The 23,900-nt window shown below is 41.8% G+C and overlaps 1 protein-coding gene across 5 annotated transcripts in view; it reads right to left on the reverse strand.

Annotated features, from left to right (window-relative positions):
- LOC142159857 (uncharacterized) overlaps nucleotides 1–23,900 on the reverse strand; it is a 242,385-nt gene that overhangs the window by 4,925 nt on the left and 213,560 nt on the right. The window contains exons 1-3 of one of the 5 annotated variants that reach the window (XM_075214677.1): nucleotides 18,851–18,920; nucleotides 3,151–3,260; nucleotides 71–150 (exon numbers count right to left, since the gene is read on the reverse strand). The exons of the other annotated variants lie outside the window; for them this stretch is intronic. Coding sequence (XP_075070778.1) covers nucleotides 71–150; nucleotides 3,151–3,211 — 141 coding nt within the window. The 5' untranslated portion in view covers nucleotides 3,212–3,260; nucleotides 18,851–18,920. Of the gene's footprint in view, nucleotides 1–70; nucleotides 151–3,150; nucleotides 3,261–18,850; nucleotides 18,921–23,900 lie in introns of those variants that run through there. 5 annotated transcript variants of the gene reach the window in all.

A 23,900-nucleotide genomic window follows, 5' to 3' on the forward strand; every position in this document is an offset into this window, starting at 1 on the left:
CACACAGCTTCTATACAGATCATATAGTGAAGTTACTTTGTATTTTAGCGAGACCCTAAATTCCATCTACCTGATCCTGTGTGATCCTGTGATTATGTGAACAAAGAGGGTAGACACATCTATCTGGGATATTTCTGTTACTGGATCCATCTGTAGGAGAAACACAGTGACTGAATACATTATTAATATATGATTATCATATGTTGTGTGTACATTAAACTAAGGCATAATAATGTATAAATATCTCAGTAACAAAAGGTTTTTCATCTTCCATCTAGTAATATAAAATCATTGCTAGTGAATTTGTTAGGAAAAGGTGCTACCTCGCAACTAGAACATGTATCATGTAGGTCAGTTTACTATTCCTAAATGATGCCAGTTTGGTTTTCCAGACACAACTGTAATGTGTACTCTGCCCTCTAAAAGTGATATTGGGGACAATGGGGAATAGCCCCACAGAGATTGTTAGGGACCCAGAAAGACAGGAAAGTGATAAAACAGGAGATAGCACCAGATATCAGGGTAATAATGCTGCTTTGTATGGACATTTATTTGCCCATCGTTCATCATCACAGCCAAGCGGACATCCTGGATCCAAGCACTGCACAGAACCTGCAGACAACGTGAGGGATGAGGGGAAGCTTGTGACAACTCCTCCGCTAAGCAGGTGTCAATCCAGCCTTTGCTATCTAAGCACTAGGTTACACCTTGTACAGTGATTTTGTTTAAGCAGATGGCAGTTCGACCTGAGCAGGGTCCAACCGGCCAGCAAATGCTTCACCACTAGCACAGAAAGATCCTGTCATGGCTATTGCTGCAGCCATTGAACTGCTGCCACCAATGAGCATCCCACCTGATGACGAGACTGGGACACGTGTTGACTTGGGGAAGTTAGATCGTCAGAAATCATGGTGGCCTAACAACAGATCGACTCATTTCTAGCCAGCTTACTTAGTACATCATACCAGGCAGATAAGTGGAAACTGGATAATGTTAGAGGATTGGATGTTGTACAGGGTTACAGATCTGCAGACTACACATGAACCGGTCATTCACATCCAAGCAGTAGTGTTTAACACAAAATACTGGGCACAACTACTGGCGCTTAGCCGTGATATTCCTGTAGCTGGTCACTTAAGGACCCGCAAAACTGATGCACAGTTGCAGCACAGCTTTTTCTGGCCTGACATTATGGCATTACCCAGGAAATTAAGCCCTATAGGGTGACATGAGATATGTGTCAGTGCCTCAGTAGTTCCCCTGCAATTCATGCCTATCATCAGGGATTCATTTCAGAGAGCAGCAAATGACATAAGCCCAGTCATATAGGAAAACCATTAATCCTGACCCTGGTAGATTTCACCACCCATTACCCTGAAGCAATGGATCTAGCATCCATAGATGCGGAGCATATAAGCTCAGGCATTAATTTATATTTCTAGCTGGATAGATATCCCACAGAAGGTGATTAGGGATCCTAATTTCATGTAGAGTTTATAAAGACCCTGTCGGAGAAATTCATGGTATGACCTCTGCATGGATGGGACTGCTTACCATCCTCAAACCAACAAAGTGTGCAAGAGGTTCAATGAGATCTCAAAGCAATTGCTAAAGGCATATATTCACTCAGAAGAAGGAGAAACCCCATGCACTCATTTAGGAATCCACCATGTTGACAGTGGGGAGGCTGGGCCCATTTGGCACCCCACATATTGAGTGAGCTCTGAGGTGCTTGAACATGGTCCCCTTCGTTTTATACTCAATGCGGCTGCGAGAATTATCTTCCTTTTCGCCGCTCCTCTTCTGCCTCGCCCTACACTGGCTCCCCTTCCCCTACAGAATCCTTTTTAAACTTCTTAAACTCACCTAAAAGGCGTTCTCCCACTCTACTGCCCCTTATATCTCCAATCTCCTCTCCATCCACACTGCCGCCCGGTCCCTGCGATCGGGCAATGCCCGTCGCCTCTCCTCCACTCTGAACACCTCATCCGACTCCAGAATTCAAGACTTCTCCCGAACTGCCCCCCTGCACTGGAATGACCTCCCACGCTCCATTCATTTGTCCCCTAACTTGTGCTCCTTCAAATGGGCACCCAAAACTCATCTCTTCCGCAAAGCCTACCAGCCTTCCACTTAACCCTCTCTCCATGCTCGCTCTCATCACCTTGCTCCGCCTCAGAAGAGGGGAACGCTTGCTCCCCTCCTCTGACTACCTTTTTGCCAGCCGTCTGTTTGCCCTCCCTTGTTGGTTGTAAGCTCTTATTAGCAGGGTCCTCCTCCCTCCTGTCTCTCTACCTTGTCTTCAATATATTTGTTTTGCCTGGAGCCTCTGAAGTCTTGGTATTACTCGTTTATTGTTCTGTACTGTTATTCCCTGTACTGTCCATTGTTTGTACTGTGTACGGCGCTGCGGAAACCTTGTGGCGCCTTATAAATAAATGATAACAATGGTCAAAAAATGATGTTGATGAGATGCTTGCATTGGGGGTGATTGTGTCTTCATGCCTTTGGACAGTATAGCGTCGGTAGCAAAGAAGGACTGGACCATGTAGTTTCAAGTGGACTATCGCCTGTTAAACAAAGTTATTATAAAACATGTGCGCCCGTGAATTTACTCACATTTCTCTATGGTTTTTGGTTACTTTATAAGTTTTATGGCTGCAGTATGATTTTAATAATGAAATACAATTTCTCTAATATATCAATTAGTGCACTTAACAGAAGTAACCACTTACTCTTTTCTCGTGAACATTACGATCATAGATAATGTCACATATAGTGCACAGAGAGGATCATGGGATGTGTCACACATAGTGCACAGAGAGGATCATGGGATGTGTCACACATAGTGCACAGAGAGGATCATGGGATGTGTCACATGTGGTCTCTTCCCATTGATCAGTGACTGAGTCACTATGGGGATGTCCCTTGTACTGATGTATGAGAAACACAGCACAGTGTGCGGAGGGGACTGGTTCAATCTCTTGGTGAAGGGACTGATGGCTCCTGAACCAGCCGCTCCCCCATAATTGGGCGGATACTTTTTCTTCATAAATTTGTACTGACGGAGGAGGTTGCAGAATAAGACTGCTGTAGTGACTGAACAAAGAGAACATGTGACTATTGACTCAAAATGTGTATATTACTCACCTGTGCTGATATCTGTAGGGATTTCCTCCTCCTTACACTGCTGATCTCCTCTGACATACATCTCTCCTTCCCTCTGTATTTTCTACCTTAATATTAGCCAGGTCTTTACCCTAATTAACACACAAACAAAATAACACTTTATTAAATATCTGTTGTCAATAATTGAGATTAAACTGTTGAATATCAGTGAATACTACACACACAGCTGCTCTACAGATCAAATTGTAAAAAGTCACTTGGTATTTGGCGAGACCCTATAATCCATCTACCTGATACTAATGTGGGATACTCTATAAATAAATGCTGATGATGATGATGATACTCTGATTTTTCATTGTACAACCTGTGAATTAAGAGGACGGGGACATCTCTCTGGGGTATTTCTGTTACTGGATCCATCTGTAGGAGATACACTGTCTGAATACATTGTTTATATGTTATGATCAGATGTGTGTATCTAAGTGGCCCTCAAAACTGCTTTCTCCTTTACAGTAAATCAAAGTCTCCTCTTACCTAGTGATGTGAGGGTCTGGTGAGTTTCCATCATAATGTCCTTACATTCCCTTGTGTTCCTCTAAATATCCCCTCACTCCTGCATTGATAAACAGTGATCCTCACACCTTATAGGGACCTGACACACATGATGTTACAGTCCTCATCCAGACACATCTCCTGGTGTTATATATAATGTCCCATTTCTCAGCAACTGAATGATCTTGTTGGCGAGTTCCAGAATCTTCTGCTCATTGTTTCTCTCATGTATCAGTGAGTGAGGTGGAGGCAACAAGATGGTTCTCTGGATCCTGTTCAATCCCCCTTACACTTGAATGACTTACATTCACTAGATGTCTTCTTCACTACTGTATGATCTTGTGTATCGACAGAGATATTTTAAAAAATAAATAAAAGTAATGATACTTGAGCTATTTGGAGTTGTTTATTATGGGTTAAGTGTTTAAAGTATACAAAAAGGTTTATTGTGCATAAACAAACACTACTCTGTAAGCATTTCCTATATATCCTCTCTAGTAAAGTGTATATTGCATTTATCGCTCATGCCATCGGTGGGCGGGCTGTTCCGAGTTCTCCGTCTTAGGTTTTGAACAGAGTAGTGCCAACAGCAAGATGATGTGATGAGGGCTGGAGAAAAAGGGCTCTGAACGGCCGACCCATTGAAAACAGCAGTAGAGCAAAGCATTATATTCACAGCTCTCTGAGCCCAGAAACACAGGGGCCCTGGGGAACAGAGGTCATCACAAAGGGTGGTGCTTTTTCCCCAGAACCCCACTTCAGTCAAGTCCCTGTTTTGTTTCAATTTTTAGGTTTAGGACAATTTTTTTGCACCATGTGCCCTAAAAATAAAACAAAACACAAAAAAGTTCACAGGGTGCAGCCAATTCACACCTTCCTTAATATAGGACAACCCTCTAAATCCCAGACACTGGAAATCAAAAGACCTCTTAGGGGGCAAGAGTCTTCAAAACACCTTCAGCACTAGGCTAGGGAATGTCACTTTATCCTGGGATCCACTGAAGCTTCTCCATGGGTCCAGAGTCTTCTAATTCACAAGGAGGGATTTCAAGGTTTTGGGGACGGGGTGCCTTATGGCCACACTACCTCCTTAGATTTAAAGGATAGGAAACAGAAAAACAACAGCACAAAAATAAAAATTGGAAAGAGACAAATAAAAGATGAGATGAAGAAAAATATGAGCAGTCCCGGCCTTCCGGTCCGCTCTATAATAATTCTAATGCTCAGCCAAGAAGGCCGGGGAGCCTGTGCTCCGTGTCATACTCTGTCACTGGATTAAGCACCCCCATTGATATTATGCCACATATTATTCCAGGCACTCAAGTTGCTGACCTCTTGGCAGCTTGTCATGGTCACTGGGTTCCTCTTCAGTATTTCACAACTAAAACATCTTTGCATTGAAATCAGAGCTGACATACCAATTGCATTTTGAACAGTGCCAATTAAACATACCACTGCAGTGGGCAAAAGGTAACATTGCTGTTTGGCTATGCCTTGACCTGTTGTGGGTGTACTAATTTAAAAACAGAACAAACCCAAAAAAGATTTAAAAAAACAAACAAACACAAAGAAAAGTTGAAAGTGGACACACCCAATTATAGACCCTATACCTTTCCCTAAACCAGAGGTGTCCAAACCCAGTCTCTAAAAGGCACCAACAGGTCATGTTTTCAGCATTTCTGTCTGTAGAAACAAGTGGGATAATTACTGAATCAGACAAATACATTAACTCACCTGTGCATCATTAAAGACATCGTGAAAAACATGACCTGTTAGTAGCTCTTGAGGACTGGATTTGGACACCTCTGCCCGAAACTATAGTAGACAACACATATGTAACATGTAAAAATACATGAAGATACATTTTAGGATATACCTCTAGGGATGTCATCGGTTGAATTATGGAAAATGTTATTTTAGCTATACTACTACTTTATTATAATGTTTTCTAATGTTATCCAAAGTATTCAAATTCAGTCTTTTTAAACCCCAAGAGAAAACCTGCGGAAACACTTGAGTAAGAGACAGGAAAAAAAGTAGACATGTCCGGAAGGTGACTACCTTCCTTCCTTATCTTTTTGTGTAACTTCCCAAGCTCTCTGAAAAATATACACACAAGAACATGGAAGGAAGTATTGGAGCTGCCATGGAATTGAAGGAAAATAAATCAGGTAAACATAATTTGCATATTTCCTTTTCAGTCCCACACATTATACCCAAGCAATCAAAATGGAGGAGGTCAACAGAATAAATCAAACGCTGATCAATTCATGCACATAAAAGTGATTTTAATTGACCAACTGCTTGAAAATCTTCCTTCCAAATGGAGTGTCCTCTGACGTCATGACATTTAGAAGTAGAGATGTTCACTGACCCCTGTGTTTTGGTTTTGGAGCTGAATTAAGTTTTGGCAAAACTGCCCTTGCGTGTTTTGGTTTTGGAACTGTATTTTTTAGAAAAAAAATAGCTAAAATATGCTAAAATATAATTTTGCTCTTTTTTTATTCCTACATTATTATTAATCTCAATAACACTAATTTCCAGTTAATTTTGACCACCTCACAGGTCACAATATTATTTTCATCCACTTTCAGACAAAGACTGCAGCGACCTGGCTGAATGCTAAGCAAAAGAGCAACGACACAAACACACGGCAGTATATAGCACATCTAGGAAACATTACCACACAGTGGCAGAATAGAAAAGTGGTGCAAGATGGAATTGTCTTTGGGCCCTCCCACCCACCTTTATGTAAGATATTGAAAAGGATATGTACAGTTTAACAAAGCAAGTGCTCCAGCAATAAGGAGTGCAACTTTTATGGCTGAAGTGCTTGGTTTGTTAGGGACCCCACAAAGCAAGCTAACAATGGGCATAAGGCACCTAAGCAAACAGTGCTGTTAATGAACTCTACTGTGGCAAGTCATGCACCAGTGTAAGTAGTTATTGCCAGTGATAAGAAGAAGGCCATTGTCATGCCTGGGCATAAGACCAAAAAAAATCTACCTCTTATGTGTGGAATTATTTTTACCCAAATCCTGACAACAGTTGTCTAGCCATTTCTAGCATTGTAAAGCCACAGTCAGTAGAGGTAGGGACCTTAACCATCTAGGAACCTCATCCATGTTACGCCATTTGAAGCGAGTTCATGGAAAGCTCTTGAGAAAATCAGAAACTTATGCTATAAAAATAACAACAAGCAGTCCCGCATCAGCTACCTCCCTTCTCTCAGCTAGATCCCGGGACCTGCAATCTACACCCACAACACCTTCCTCATCAATATCCTCACAAGTGATCAGAGTTAGTCCTGCATCCAAGTTGCTAAGACGAGATGACTTATCCCCTATTCAGGACTCCTCAGAAGAATCCTTGAGCGTTAGGCCCACTGCTGCTGGGGGTGGATCTTCAATCCAGAAGAATACTACTAGTAGTTAACAACAATTGACTGTTAAATAACCCTTTGCAAGAGGAAGTAAGGAAGAAAGCGGTCACCCAGTCGCAGAACGGATCACAGACACCATGGGGACTATGCTAGTATTAGATCAGCATCCAATATCCACTATTAATGCAGCAGGAATAAGACAGTTAATTGAGGTCCTGTGTCCCCGTTACCAAATTCCATCTCAACACCATTTTACTAGACAAGCAATTCCTCACCTGTACCAAGAGGTTACAAAAAAGAAAATAATTGGGATACAAAATGCCATTCTACCCACTGTACACTTAACCACAGATATGGGGAAAAGCGGAACTGGGAAACTAAACATTATATGACTGTGACAGCCCACTGGGTCGGTGATTCGCCTTCAGCAGCAGGAACAGCAGCAGCATCTAACAAACAACGCCAGATCTTTCCAAGGCAGGCTACTCTGTGTATCATCTGCTTCACTAACAGGCATACCGCTGACAACCTGTTTGAAAAACTAAAGGATGTCATTGCAACATAGCTTATCCTGCTTGGACTCTCCTGAGGATATGTGATTTCTGATAATGCCACCAATATTGTTAGAGCATTACAGCGGGGGCAATTCCATCATATTCCCTGTTTTGCTTGCACAATCAACTTGGTGGTACAGAACTTTTTAAAAAGTGACAGTGACATGCAGGAGATGCTGTCTGTGTCCCGAAACATTTCGGGTCATTTTCGGCATTCTGCGACAGCATGTAGGAGAATGCAGCAGCTGCAAGAATAGAGTTTAAGGGGGAATGTACTTTAGTCCAGCACAGTGGAGAATACTTTCCGCGTTGTGCAAGGTGCTGAAACCACTCAAAGTAGTCACCTGTAAAGAGAGTGCAGACACTGTTAGCTTTAGTCAAGTGATTCCTCTAATTAGACTTTTTGAGAAGCAGCTAGAGAAATTGAAGGATGAAATGAAACAAAGCAATTCTGCTATGTTGGACTTGTAGATCAAGTACATTATTTGCTTCTCCAGGGTCCAAGAGTTATCAACATCTTGAAATCAGAGCACTACATTTTGGCAACTCTGCCTGATCCTAGGTTTAAGAGCTCTGTCTTCTCTTTCTTTCCAACTGACCCAGATCTCAAGAGTTGCAATGAGCTCATAGTCAGCAGGCTGACAGCTCAAGTGGTACATGACACAAAGACGTCTCCTACTTCAGTTTTAATGGCAACTGCTTCTAGAAAAAAACTTAGCATTCCCAAGACAACCAGTGGTGATGCAGATGAGTTACTACAACATTTTGACATTTGGTCTGGTCTAAAAGAATTGCTCAAAAATCGTGACAGCTGTGCCATAAAATGAACTACAATTTCCATGAGGAAGGCCATTACCGGCAATTACATCAAAGTACACAGACTTCTGTCATGGTGGATTCCAGCCGGGATGAATTAATATTGTTTGAAGATAATGTACACACTGATGAGAGTGAATATGATAACAGTGCAGGTGCTGAGATCTAGCTGAGAGAAGGGAGTCAAAATCCAGATAAATAAAATTTAAGAAAAACAAAAACAAAAAACCTAGCTACTCTGTCACTGCCTTACTTATCTGTTTAAGAAACAGTCAAAAAGATAAGGAAGGAAAGGAGGAGTCACACTATAAACCTTCTGGGGGTGTCAACTTTTTCGCTGTCTCCACTCAACTGGTTAAGGAAGAACCCATTCATGGTACTGCCATGAAGTCTATAAGGAAATCTGACTTTCTTTGATGTTTAGCTACAGAGCGTGTCTGACAAGAGGGCGAGTACACCCACCATGGGTGAGGTAGGGTGCCCTGCATTCTATCTTTCATGTAACACCTCTCTATCATAATAATAATCCATTATATCCATAGAAACATCTGACCCAGAGACTGCAGCAGTGTATTACACTTACAGAACAGGGGTGACAATTATTAACCATATGCAGTGGGGGTAGGAACGGTCTTATTCCTCATTATATCTCACGGTTGCTAGGAGCAGCAGGTAAATGCTTTTCTCAGCAGTGTTTTAGTGTATTTCACTGGTGATGTTGTGCAGGCAGCTCTGCTGTGTTTTCTTGTAGTGACTGCAGTCACATGGTTATATGTCACCTGGAGGGTGACCCTGACCTGATTCTCATTGGTGCCTGATGCATTAAATGGCCAAATGTGTCAGACAAACCTTGCTGGTTATAGCGCTCACATGTCAGCATTTCTGTGCTGCTCTGTATCCTGTCTGCTGCCTGGTATCAGACTCTTACTTGTAACCCGACTGTCCTGCTGGATGTCTGAACCGAGCCTTAGGCTGTGAGCCCGATTCTCCTCTTTGCTGCCTGGACCCTCATTATATCTCACTGTACAGACCCCTCTCCTCTATATAATAAGTATCCCTTATATCATATACAGCGTGCCCTGAGAGCTGTCTCATTCCTCATTATATGTTACTGTACAGACCCCTCTCCTCTATATCATAAGTATCCCTTATATCATATACAGTGTGCCCTGAGAGCTGTCTCATTCCTCCTTATATGTTACTGTACAGACCCCTCTCCTCTATATCATATGTATCCCTTATATCATATACAGTGTGCCCCGAGAGCTGTCTCATTATCCTTATGTGTAACTGTACAGACCCCTCTCCTCTATATCATAAGTATCCCTTATATCATATATAGTGTGCCCTGAGAGCTGTCTCATTATCCTTATATGTTACTGTACAGACCGCTCTCCTCTATATATGTATCCCTTATATCATATACAGTGTGCCCTGAGAGCTGTCTCATTATCCTTATGTTACTGTACAGACCCCTCTCCTCTATATAATAAGTATCCCTTATATCATATACAGTGTGTCCTGAGAGCTGTCTCATTATCCTTATATGTTACTGTACAGACCCCTCTCCTCTATATAATAAGTATCCCTTATATCATATACAGTGTGTCCTGAGAGCTGTCTCATTATCCTTATATGTTACTGTACAGACCCCTCTCCTCTATATAATAAGTATCCCTTATATCATATACAGTGTGTCCTGAGAGCTGTCTCATTATCCTTATATGTTACTGTACAGACCGCTCTCCTCTATATAATAAGTATCCCTTATATCATATACAGTGTGTCCTGAGAGCTGTCTCATTATCCTTATATGTTACTGTACAGACCCCTCTCCTCTATATAATAAGTATCCCTTATATCATATACAGTGTGTCCTGAGAGCTGTCTCATTATCCTTATATGTTACTGTACAGACCGCTCTCCTCTATATAATAAGTATCCCTTATATCATATACAGTGTGCCCTGAGAGCTGTCTCATTGCTCCTTATGTGTTACTGTACAGAAGCTTCTATTCTATACAATATAATATTATTAGTAATATCCATGTCACACACAGTAATACCTATATGATAAGCAGTGTGTCTGGGGCACAGGTACAGGCAGTAACAGGTTAGGACAGTAGTAAATACACAGGGTATCTACAGAACACACAGTGATACCTATATGATCACCAGTGTGTCAGGGGCACAGGTACAGGCAGTAACAGGTTAGGACAGTAGTAAATACACAGGGTATCTACAGAACACACAGTAATACCTATATGATACCCAGTGTGTCAGGGGCACAGGTACAGACAGTAACAGGTTAGGACAGTAGTAAATACACAGGGTATCTACAGAACACACAGTAATACCTATATGATCACCAGTGTGTCAGGGGCACAGGTACAGACAGTAACAGGTTAGGACAGTAGTAAATACACAGGGTATCTACAGAACACACAGTAATACCTATATGATACCCAGTGTGTCAGGGGCACAGGTACAGACAGTAACAGGTTAGGACAGTAGTAAATACACAGGGTATCTACAGAACACACAGTAATACCTATATGATCACCAGTGTGTCAGGGGCACAGGTACAGGCAGTAACAGGTTAGGACAGTAGTAAATACACAGGGTATCTACAGAACACACAGTAATACCTATATGATCACCAGTGTGTCAGGGGCACAGGTACAGGCAGTAACAGGTTAGGACAGTAGTAAATACACAGGGTATCTACAGAACACACAGTAATACCTATATGATCACCAGTGTGTCAGGGGCACAGGTACAGACAGTAACAGGTTAGGACAGTAGTAAATACACAGGGTATCTACAGAACACACAGTAATACCTATATGATCACCAGTGTGTCAGGGGCACAGGTACAGACAGTAACAGGTTAGGACAGTAGTAAATACACAGGGTATCTACAGAACACACAGTAATACCTATATGATACCCAGTGTGTCAGGGGCACAGGTACAGACAGTAACAGGTTAGGACAGTAGTAAATACACAGGGTATCTACAGAACACACAGTAATACCTATATGATCACCAGTGTGTCAGGGGCACAGGTACAGACAGTAACAGGTTAGGACAGTAGTAAATACACAGGGTATCTACAGAACACACAGTAATACCTATATGATCACCAGTGTGTCAGGGGCACAGGTACAGACAGTAACAGGTTAGGACAGTAGTAAACACACAGGGTATCTACAGAACACACAGTAATACCTATATGATCACCAGTGTGTCAGGGGCACAGGTACAGACAGTAACAGGTTAGGACAGTAGTAAATACACAGGGTATCTACAGAACACACAGTAATACCTATATGATCACCAGTGTGTCAGGGGCACAGGTACAGACAGTAACAGGTTAGGACAGTAGTAAATACACAGGGTATCTACAGAACACACAGTGATGGGGAAATAGATCCTGGGAATTCAGGAACCAGGAGACACCACAATAACATGAGGATGAGACACACGGGGGGATGTGGCCCCTTACACTGAGCAGGTTACACACTGCTGGAGGGGGCCACGTGACTGACACCACGTGATCCAAGATGGCGGCGGCCGTTATAATAACATAACACCACAGACTGCCCCGCTGGTATTATAGTAACAGGACACCAGGGCTGCTCCGACTGTATTATAATAAGATGACACCAGAGTCTGCTCAGTCTGTGTTATACCAGGTAACTATAGTCTGCTCAGTCTGTGTTATACCAGGTAACTATAGTCTGCTCAGTGTGTGTTATACCAGGTAACTATAGTCTGCTCAGTGTGTGTTATACCAGGTAACTATAGTCTGCTCAGTGTGTGTTATACCAGGTAACTATAGTCTGCTCAGTCTGTGTTATACCAGGTAACTATAGTCTGCTCAGTGTGTGTTATACCAGGTAACTATAGTCTGCTCAATGTGTGTTATACCAGGTAACTATAGTCTGCTCAGTCTGTGTTATACCAGGTAACTATAGTCTGCTCAGTGTGTATTATACCAGGTAACTATAGTCTGCTCAATGTGTGTTATACCAGGTAACTATAGTCTGCTCAATGTGTGTTATACTAGGTAACTATAGTCTGCTCAGTCTGTGTTATACCAGGTAACTATAGTCTGCTCAGTGTGTGTTATACCAGGTAACTATAGTCTGCTCAATGTGTGTTATACCAGGTAACTATAGTCTGCTCAGTCTGTGTTATACCAGGTAACTATAGTCTGCTCAGTGTGTGTTATACCAGGTAACTATAGTCTGCTCAATGTGTGTTATACCAGGTAACTATAGTCTGCTCAGTCTGTGTTATACCAGGTAACTATAGTCTGCTCAGTGTGTGTTATACCAGGTAACTATAGTCTGCTCAATGTGTGTTATACCAGGTAACTATAGTCTGCTCAGTCTGTGTTATACCAGGTAACTATAGTCTGCTCAGTGTGTGTTATACCAGGTAACTATAGTCTGCTCAGTCTGTGTTATACCAGGTAACTATAGTCTGCTCAGTGTGTATTATACCAGGTAACTATAGTCTGCTCAGTGTGTGTTATACCACTAGTAAGCACATCAAGAGGAGTTGTCACCATGTCCTCTGCTCACCTGAGAACATTATATCCGGAGTCCTGTTTATGTGCTAGACTCTCTCTGTACAGAGCTGTGTGGGATACAGGAGGTTGGCAGGGACGTTCCATGCTGACAGCCCGACTCATCTCCTCAAGTTGAGCTACGAGAGGATGCCTGCCCAGAAAAGCACCTAGTACATAAACAGCACACTGGGCACAATGTTCTCCCGGGTGAATCCTGTAATCTTTTTCCTTAACTAGAAATGCACAACCCACTATGTTGTAAGACAAATCTATCAGAGAACATGGTTACATGTATTTTTAATACACCCTTTCCCATACTTGCTGATATTTTAACATTCTTGCCCCCCCCCCCCCCCCCACACACACTGTTCAATGTACACTTTGTCATAATGCAGTGGGAGGTTGGCCTGGATGACAAGATTTGCTGTGAATCGCGTCATTAAGCCACCCTAAACAAACACTTCACCAGTTAAAGGGGGCAACATCCGGAAGTTTGCACAGCTCTCTTGGGAGTCCAGGGCAACACCTAGAAATCTGAGAGTCTCCCAGATATTCCAGGTAGAGTAGCCAACTATGCTCTATCTACATATATTATATATTATATATTATGTATTATCAGACTAGAAATGGTATCTTCCTCGACAAGCAATCGTCTTGATTCCTACTCAGCACCCTCTGACACCCTCACTTGATCTCACAAATGAAGATGAAGTACCTACTTTCCTCTGATCTTCCTACACTACCTCCTGTTCTCTTGATCCTATACCCTCAGAAATCGGTAGATCCCTGTCTCCAGTGCTCATTTCACCTCTAACTAAAAACTGTAATCTCTCTCTCTACCGGTATCTTCATTATACAAGCACTCAGTGATTATTCCTATTCTTAAAAAACAAAATTATGACCCAAACTCTCTCATATTACAGTCTCATCTCTCTGCTCCCGTGCCCTCCAAGCTTGACCACTGTCTCCTCATACAAACGCTTCAATCCCTAGGTCTTCAAGACACTGTCCTATCCTGGTTCTCATCCTACATTTCAAATCACTATTTAATGATAATTTCTCTGGATCCACCTCTGCTCCGGTTCTTTTACAGTTGGAGTACCGCAAGGCTCAGTACTAGGTCCTCTGCTGTTTTCTATCTACACCATTTCTTTTGGAAAACTAATAAGCTCCTTTGGATTTCAGTATCATCTCTATGCGGATGATACACAAATCTATCTATCCTCACCTGATCTTTCACCCTCTGAGTTGTCCCGCTTTACTGACTGTCTTTCTGCTATTTCATCTTGGATGTCCTCTTAATAATATTCCCACCCACCAACAGAAGATACCTACCTGACATTTCTATTTCTGTTGACAACATGACCTTAAATCCCACCCAGCATGCTCGCTGCTTAGGTGTGATCCTTGACTCAGAACTATCCTTTGTTCCCCACATCGACTCTAAATATCTAAATCCTGTTACATACATCTAAAAAACATTTCCAGAATACACACATATCTTACACGAGACCCTGCAAAAACCTTAATTCATGCACTCATCATCCCCTGCATTGACTGTTGCAATTTCCTTCTTAGTGGCCTTCCCCGAAACAGACCCTTACCCCTGCAATCTATTTGCATGCAGCGGCTAGACTTATTTCCTTGTAAATCGTTCTACCTCTGCTGAACCTCTCTATCAGTCTCTACATTGGTTCCCTGTTTTTTACTGAATCCAATATAAAATACTTATACTACCATACAAGGCGATCAATAAAACTGCACCAACATACATCTCCTGACTTGTCTTAAAATATCTCCCAACTCAACAACTCCATTCTGCAGAAAATCTGCGTCTCTCATCCACTCTCATTACATCCTCCCATTCCCGTTTACAGGATTTTTTCGAGCTGCACCAACTCTATGAAATTCCCTCCCTCTGCATATTAAGACTTTCCTCTGGTCTACAAACCTTCAAGCGTTCTCTGAAAACCCACCTCTTCAGGCAAGCTTATAATATTCCTCAACCACCCTCCTAACTTCACTAGGTTGCCCTATTACAACCCTTTACACAATTCAGACAAAACAACAACCTCCTTGTCCCATGACCAACATTGCTGTGTGAGTGGATCATAAAGCAAATAAATAACTTTTTACCTTTGCAATCTGTCTGGACCAAAATGCAATATGTGAACTTAACCTCATGTAGCCAACTCCCATTGTCCCAGAGACTGTAAGCTTGCGAGCAGGACTTTCTCACCTCTTTGTCTGTATTACCCAGTATTGTTTATTACAGTGTTTGACCCCAATTGTAAAGCCATACGGAATTTGCGGGCACTATATAAATAAATGTTGATGATGATGATCTCCTAAGCCTGACGGTGTGAACAAGAAGAGGAACTCACACCCTTACAGGCTTTTTAGTATAAGCAACATCCCCAGTAGGGAAAATCCCATGATACAGGGCAGGACACAGCGGAGGGCACCAGAATTTACAAGGCAATAAAAACTGCCAAGATCTTTAAAAGACCAGTCCTTAGTGATCAGAAGCACCGCACGTAAGACAGTGTGTCACATGTAAGTGCAACTGCACACTTACCATGTGTGACTGTACAAGACATATACTGAAGAGATTAGAGATGCTGTGAGATCAGAAAGGATAAGAGCGCACCCTACACAAGGGTACAGAAAAGACAATAGAATTCTGATTTGAGCCAACAGGGTGGAAAGTTTAACAAATGCTTCGCGCACTTCAAAAGTCTTCTGGTCAGTGAATGAATCTGTATGGAGAGTACAGATCAGACTAAAGTCCCCAGTACTAAGATCTATGAGAAACACCAGACAGTGTGTAAGGAGAAGCCTAGCCAGATCTCTAGCACAGAATGATATGATGTTAGGAGGACAGCAGCAGTCTAATGGGTGCTGATGGCTCCTAGCTCCCCCAGTGGGCAACACATATATATATTCTGACCTGTATACACATTTGACTGACCGAATGCCACAGCTACTAAATTATTACACATGGCTAAACACAGTGCTTATGCCAACCACTGTAATGTTTGCATGCATCTAGTATGTCTACAGTGTCATCCTCCAGCACAATGCACACATTATGCCCTCCCTCCTGTACATGCTCTGGGCCTGATTCATTAAGGAAAGTCAAGCAAAAATATGTAAGTAATGCAAAACCATGTTGCATTGGAGGGAGAGGTAAATTTAAAATATGATGGCAGATTTATATTTGGGGTAGGACATATCCTGAATGAACTTTAAATTTCAGTGTACAAATAAGCTATCAAGTATTTGTGGGCTGCATGAAAAAAAGACAGTATTTTCCTTATGTGCAAATTAATAAACTAATTTGTACCCTTTGCATTGCAACATGGTTTTAGAAAACTTGAGCAAGAAGACTTTTGCTTAACTTTCCTTAATGAATCAGACCTCTATGTTCAAGAACACAGGAAAATTGGAAAATTAATCAATAACTTCATAAGAAAAAAAACAAACAAATGTGGCCATCATTGCTATAAACCCATCCAGTAGCCAAATTGTGTTCAGTGTTGTAAAATGACATTGTACAGTGAGTGATCCTCTGGTCCATTGACAGTTATTAAAGGCAACAACCGTTTCTGCAGAACAACAAAGGAGTAGTAATAATTGGGGCTGGACAGAAGGGTAGAGAGGTGAGTGGGGTAGCGAGAGATGGACAGAGAAGGAACTAGTAGACAGAGGGGCAGGATAGAGGTAATAATGAGAATGAGGAAGGGGGAGGTACAGGGCCTACAGAACAGGTGATTGGCTGATGTGTCTGGTAAAGGAGGCCTATTCTAATAGATGTAGACTAACTGAATACAACACATAGGGGCATATTTAATTGACGGCGGGATCGCCGAAAATCCCGCGCTCAAAAAATATTACCGTTAATATGATAATATCTCGCTGGATTTCAGCTCGCAGCTCCCTGAAATCCAGCGAGTAAATTACCGTATTAACGGTTTTCCCACACAGGATTACCGTAATAACGGTAATATTTTTTGAGTGCGGGATTTTCGCGATCCCGCCGTCAATTGAATATGCCCCTAAATCTTACCTAAACTTTTAATTTTCAGCCTAATTTTACTAGATCTAATACTTTTACTTCTCAACAAAAGTGAATTCCTTATACACCAGTGAAATATTATGATCTATGTACAATCCTGTGAATAAAGAGAATGAGGGCATCTCTGTTACTGGATCCATCTGTTGGAGACACACAGTGACTGAATACATTGTTTATATGTTATGATCAGATGATGTGTTTATCTGGGGGGGGTCCTCAAAACTGCTTTCTCCTTTACAGTAAATTGAAGTTTTCTCTTATCTAATCAGAGGGATAGTGCTAGAGATAGGCTAAGCTTGGTCCTTGCACCAGAGTGAATATATCTCTAGATAAGTATATAGCAGTGTGAGGTTATAGTACATGTAATGCAGTGATAGCTCTCAGGTGGTGTTATAGGGGATAAAGCATGAGAGAGGGGTAGAGATAGAGATAGGATAAGCTTGGTCCTTGCACCAGAGTGAATATAGCTCTGGATAAGTATATAGCAGTGTGAGGTTATAGTACATGTAATGCAGTGATGATAGCTCTCAGGTGGTGTTATAGAGGATAAAGCATGAGAGAGGGGTAGAGATAGAGATAGGATAAGCTTGGTCCTTGCACCAGAGTGAATATAGCTCTGGATAAGTATATAGCAGTGTGCGGTTATAGTACATGTAATGCAGTGATGATAGCTCTCAGGTGGTGTTATAGGGGATAAAGCATGAGAGAGGGGTAGAGATAGAGATAGGCTAAGCTTGGTCCTTGCACCAGAGTGAATATAGCTCTAGATAAGTATATAGCAGTGTGAGGTTATAGTACATGTAATGCAGTGATAGCTCTCAGGTGGTGTTATAGAGGATAAAGCATGAAAGAGGGGTAGAGATAGAGTTAAGATAAGCTTGGTCCTTGCACCAGAGTGAATATATCTCTAGATAAGTATATAGCAGTGTGAGGTTATAGTACATGTAATGCAGTGATAGCTCTCAGGTGGTGTTATAGGGGATAAAGCATGAGAGAGGGGTAGAGATAGAGATAAGATAAGCTTGGTCCTTGCACCAGAGTGAATATATCTCTAGATAAGTATATAGCAGTGTGAGGTTATAGTACATGTAATGCAGTGATAGCTCTCAGGTGGTGTTATAGGGGATAAAGCATGAGAGAGGGGTAGAGATAGAGATAGGCTAAGCTTGGTCCTTGCACCAGGGTGAATATAGCTCTGGATAAGTATATAGCAGTGTGAGGTTATAGTACATGTAATGCAGTGATAGCTCTCAGGTGGTGTTATAGGGGATAAAGCATGAGAGAGGGGTAGAGATAGAGATAGGCTAAGCTTGGTCCTTGCACCAGGGTGAATATAGCTCTGGATAAGTATATAGCAGTGTGAGGTTATAGTACATGTAATGCAGTGATAGCTCTCAGGTGGTGTTATAGGGGATAAAGCATGAGAGAGGGGTAGAGATAGAGATAAGATAAGCTTGGTCCTTGCACCAGGGTGAATATAGCTCTGGATAAGTATATAGCAGTGTGAGGTTATAGTACATGTAATGCAGTGATAGCTCTCAGGTGGTGTTATAGAGGATAAAGCATGAGAGAGGGGTAGAGATAGAGATAAGATAAGCTTGGTCCTGGCACCAGAGTGAATATATCTCTAGATAAGTATATAGCAGTGTGAGGTTATAGTACATGTAATACAGTGATAGCTCTTAGCTTCTAGCTGGACTAGATGTGACTATGACATTACTGGGCTATGAGGTGTCATTATATATCTATGTGGGTACTTACCCCCTGACTATCGCTGTCCCCTCTCACCCATTAGACGGTGCGTTCCCCCAACTTCCGGGTTGTGCGTTCCACTAGACTTCTATTCTGACACTGACTTCCGCCCTCTGCGTTCCAAACACAGGAAGTGTTTTACCGATAGCAACTTCCGGGTCACCGATGAGTTGAGCAGAGAGGAGACATTGTTGTGTCTGGCAGCAGGTAATGATATTATTATGATTATACAGGGAGCTGACTGTGGTATCACTTTACCATCATACACGGGGAGCAGAGTATATAGTCTTGTTGTGGTAATGATTGTTATTATTATACTGGTGTAGCAGACTGTGGTGTCACTTTACTATACTACAGGGGAAGCAGACTCTGGTGTCTGGTTATTATTACCATCATTATTATTATTATTAATATTATACAGATGGAGCAGACTATAGTTCCATGTTATAATACAGATGGAGCAGACTATAGTTCCATGTTATAATACAGATGGAGCAGACTATAGTTCCATGTTATAATGCAGATGGAGCAGACTATAGTTCCATATTATAATACAGATGGAGCAGACTATAGTTCCATATTATAATACAGATGGAGCAGACTATAGTTCCATGTTATAATACAGATGGAGCAGACTATAGTTCCATGTTATAATACAGATGTAGCAGACTATAGTTCCATGTTATAATACAGATGTAGCAGACTATAGTTCCATGTTATAATACAGATGGAGCAGACTGTGATTTCACCGTATTTTAATAAATTAGCAGATTATGGTGACCTGTTATTATACTACAGGTGAAGCAGGCTCTGTTGTTATATATAGTTTGAATAACATCTCTTTTTAATTGATGAAACCTGGAATGAGCTCTGGGTACATTCATGTGAAGAACACAAACTGTTCATGTTCATCTAACATAGGGCTAAGCTCACTGAGCTTAGACGGTCAGTCGGGGCTTCTTGTTTTACTAAACAATAGTGATTTAGAGAATGACAGTGTCTGTCAGAGTCTCCAGATCTTCAGAATATTAATGATTATCCTCCAGTAAATACATCAGCCTATCCTATGTTACATAGACATGGCTCTTCAAACATGAAACGTACATCGGAAGGGCAGTGGTAGGGTTACTGTGATTTCTAGAATATTTCCATTCCAGCTCCACAGTGTCGTACAATAAATCTGAAGGACTGGGAGACCCGGCCACTGGGGATATTATTATAAAGAGTTGACGGGTCTGTACAGTGAGATGAGATGAGGGATAAGACCGTTCCCAGCACACACTGTGTATTATATGGGGATTATTATTATATAGAGGAGAGGGGAGGGGACTGTACAGTGAGATATAATGAGGGTCCAGGCAGCAGACGGAATAATCGGGGTTACAGGCTAAGGTTCGGTTCACACAGCAAGCAGGATAGTTGGGTCCCCAACAAGAGTCCGATACCAGGCAGCAGACAGGATACAGAGCAGCACAGAAATGCTAGCGTGTGAACTCTATAACCGGCAAGGTTTGTCTGACACTGGCAGCTATTTCATACATCAAGCACCAAAGAGCGTCAGTGCCGCCCTCCTGGTGAAAGATAAGCTGTGAAAGTAATAATTTACAAAAATCTATATTACCAATTACAAAACCTATACTACTAATAATCTTACGTGTCTGTACTTAAAAGAGAAAAGAGTATGTGACATTTTGAGAGAAAAACATGTTACATAGTAGAGAGTCAAAAACATGTTATATAATACAGATAAGAAACATATGATCAGCAAATTTCCATGATCTTTAGGATAAAAGTCCAAAAATAAAGACCAAACATATGTCAATTTAATATTAATGATGGAAAGACCTTGAGGGTCCAGCATTGACGCAAGTCTGGGAGGTTTGGTTTGGCAATGATAAGTAACATTTGTCTATAAACGATCTGCAAACTAAAAGTGTAGTTGCTAATTGGCAATTGAAACCCTGGGCGTCTGCTTCGTCCAGTAAGATCTGTATCTCAATTATTACGTAAAGAAAAGATGAATCATTCCTTAGACAAATCATATGATTTCAATCACTAAAAACACAGCAGAGCAGACTGCGCAAAATCACAAGTGAAAGACATCAAAACACTGCTGAGAAAAGTATTTACCTGCTGCTTCTCACAATATAATATAATTATAATTGATTATTATTATGATTGGAGGTGTTACAGACAGAAAAAAAGTTGACACCTCCTCAAGATATATAATGTGACTCCTGATTTGTCTGTTTTCTTGTCTCTTGAACAGCTTAGTAAGACAATGACAGAGTAGCTAGGTTTGTTTTATTATTTTATCTGGATTTGGGCTTATCTGTTCCTGGAGAGGATTGGAAAAGTCCACAGGGACAAAGGGTGGCTCCCCTGGGACCATTCTCTGCTACCGAGGTAGAGGCAGGAAAGTGGCATTTGGTTTTGAAAAGGTCGCCGAGTCACATCATTACGTGTGACCTGTGCATAACCTGAGCGGCTGATGTCATAATCATGTCTGCACTCAAGGGGGAAGCAACACTCTGCTCCATTACTAAGTCTGGGACACAGCCTGCAGTATGGAGCCAGAACCTGCCATCACAAAACTGAAGGACACCTGTCCAAGCTAATCCTTAGTAAGGGGTGTTGGGGATGCTTAGGTTGTAGTTAGTTTAGGTCCTTATTTTATCTCCATCTCAGTACTCTTACACAGCCTGTAGAAGAGAAGAATACTGGGATATTACATAATTATGTGTGTGGAGCTCATGTATGGACTGTTGTCCAGTACAAGCCTCCAAACCTGTTTAAGGATTTAATGAGTTGCATGAGAAAGAACTTTATGTCAAAAGTAGGCATTCAGGTAACCCAAGAGGTTAAAAAGACAAGATCCCACATTGGTGTAGACTGGGATGAGGTGCAGGAATTCCCTTCAGAAGAGTCTATAGAGTCATGTGGGACAAGCTCGTCTGATACTGAAGAAGGGGAAACTAAGGATGATTCTGGGACATATAGTCCTGAAATAGTGGATTCATTTATTAAACATATAAGAATAAGATGATACAGAAGTCCCTGTCACCATCTACCTTTAGGATGACTTCTTTGGGGAGAAACAACATAAACACAAGATATTCATAGTAATTAAATATTTGATGAATAAAGAATGGGATCAGTTGGAGGTACAACAATCTAATATGAGAAGGTTGGACACCATGTATATTTTCAGGAGGTTGAGACCAATAAATGAAATTCAGTTCTAGTTGTTTGATGATTCTACCATAGATTACTTGTCCAACAATCATAGTCTGGGCAGAAAACAATCTAAAGTCCCTCTCAGCACTTCACATAGCAGGCAAAGGCAACACGATGGTGGATTATCTCACTTATCAGATCCAGCCAGGGGATTGGGCATTGAACAAGGAGGTGTTTCAGCAAATAATAGAGAAGTTCTGGATCCCACAAATAGATTTGATGGAGACAAGTCAAAACAGCAAGATAAGAGATTCAGACAAATGGAGAGATCTCCCAGCGCAAAGAGAGAAAGATGGGATAGAATAGGGTAGAATAATTACAGTAGAGAATAGTGCAAATTGTTAATGCTAAAGGTATATATGTATTTTTAAACATAAGTTAAAACATGCAAATGTCAAACAGAATTACTGTCTAGGACAAGGTATCGAGTACTGACTTAAGTATACATGTCGGGTGCAAAAAGAAAACACATAAAATTGAACCATAATGTAGTAACGTTTCCCAACTCCGGAGAGTCCGTCCCAGATGGTACTGGGCTGTTTGGGACAAGATTGTGAAGTGGTCTGCCACAGAGTCTGCAGCCACTCCGAAAAAGCTGGAATGGAAATTCCTAAAGGACAAACTGAGAAGCTGTAATCTGCTCACATATCTGGGAAGGGTAGATAGTGCACTTACCTTCCTCCCCAGGTCGGCTTGTGTGGATGTCTCGGTCTAAATGGCTCTATCCGCAGGCACTGTCCCTCTGGACCTGTTTTATCAATCTGATAAGTCTGCACGTCCGCCTCAAATAGCGCCGGCAGTTCTGTCTCCAACATTGTTGAACATTATCCCTGAGGAAGCCCCTATCGGGGTGAAACGCGTAGGGTCGACACCTCTTTTACACTCTATTAGTGGACGCTACCTGCACTTACAAATCTTATCAGAGACTGAAGCGCTGACCCGCCTAAAGGCGCATGCGCATACCGACCATACCATCCCAGCGGGCTTTTGTCTATCACCTCCGGCCGTGAGCGCTCGTTGTGAAGACTGCTTGCTTACAGGACTCTTATACTCCAGGACACCTCTCCGGGACCAGCCTTATCTTGGAGACAGAACTGCCGGCGCTATCCGAGGAAAAAAATTGTCTGGATATATCGATGTGTCTGAGTCACTAATCACTCTTATACAGTCACAATTACGCTCCAGATAGAAATTGAGCAGATGAATCAGCCCAACATACTACCGTATTTTTCGCTCCATAAGACGCACTTTTTCCCCCAAAAAAAGTAGGGGAAAAAGTGTGTGCGTCTTATGGAGCGAATACTACAAGCCAGAAAGTCAGAAACAAGAAAACTTGCTGCAGTCCCAGCCAGGCTGCAGATCCTCCTGATGGTCCGTCCCCCTGCCTATCTGTGAGGACCTAGCTATCACATGGGACGTGCACCACATGACAGGTGCACGTCCCATGTGATAGCTAGGTCCTCACAGATAGGCAGGGGGACGGACCTTCAGGAGGATCTGCAGCCTGGCCGGGACTGCAGTAAGTTTTCTTGTTTCTGACTTTCTGGCTTGGAGGCTACACAACTTCATTCTCACCCCTGTCTGGAGCCTGCTTCAAGCGTGAGAGTTGGTTGGAGACTGCAAGACTCGGTAGGCAATGTTTTTAAATGATTAAACTATACACAGTGGTGTCTGCAAGTTGAATTAAACAGCTGTACTGGAGTGATCAATAGCAGCCTTCCTTCTCCTCCTTAGCTAAAAGCTAAAGAGACTAGTTGATGCATAGATGATCACTGTAATTTAATTATACATCAGATTGATTTTTAATGTGCTTTACAATTAT

This window comes from Mixophyes fleayi, chromosome 6, assembly GCF_038048845.1.
Source record: "Mixophyes fleayi isolate aMixFle1 chromosome 6, aMixFle1.hap1, whole genome shotgun sequence".
Lineage (NCBI taxonomy): Eukaryota > Metazoa > Chordata > Amphibia > Anura > Limnodynastidae > Mixophyes > Mixophyes fleayi.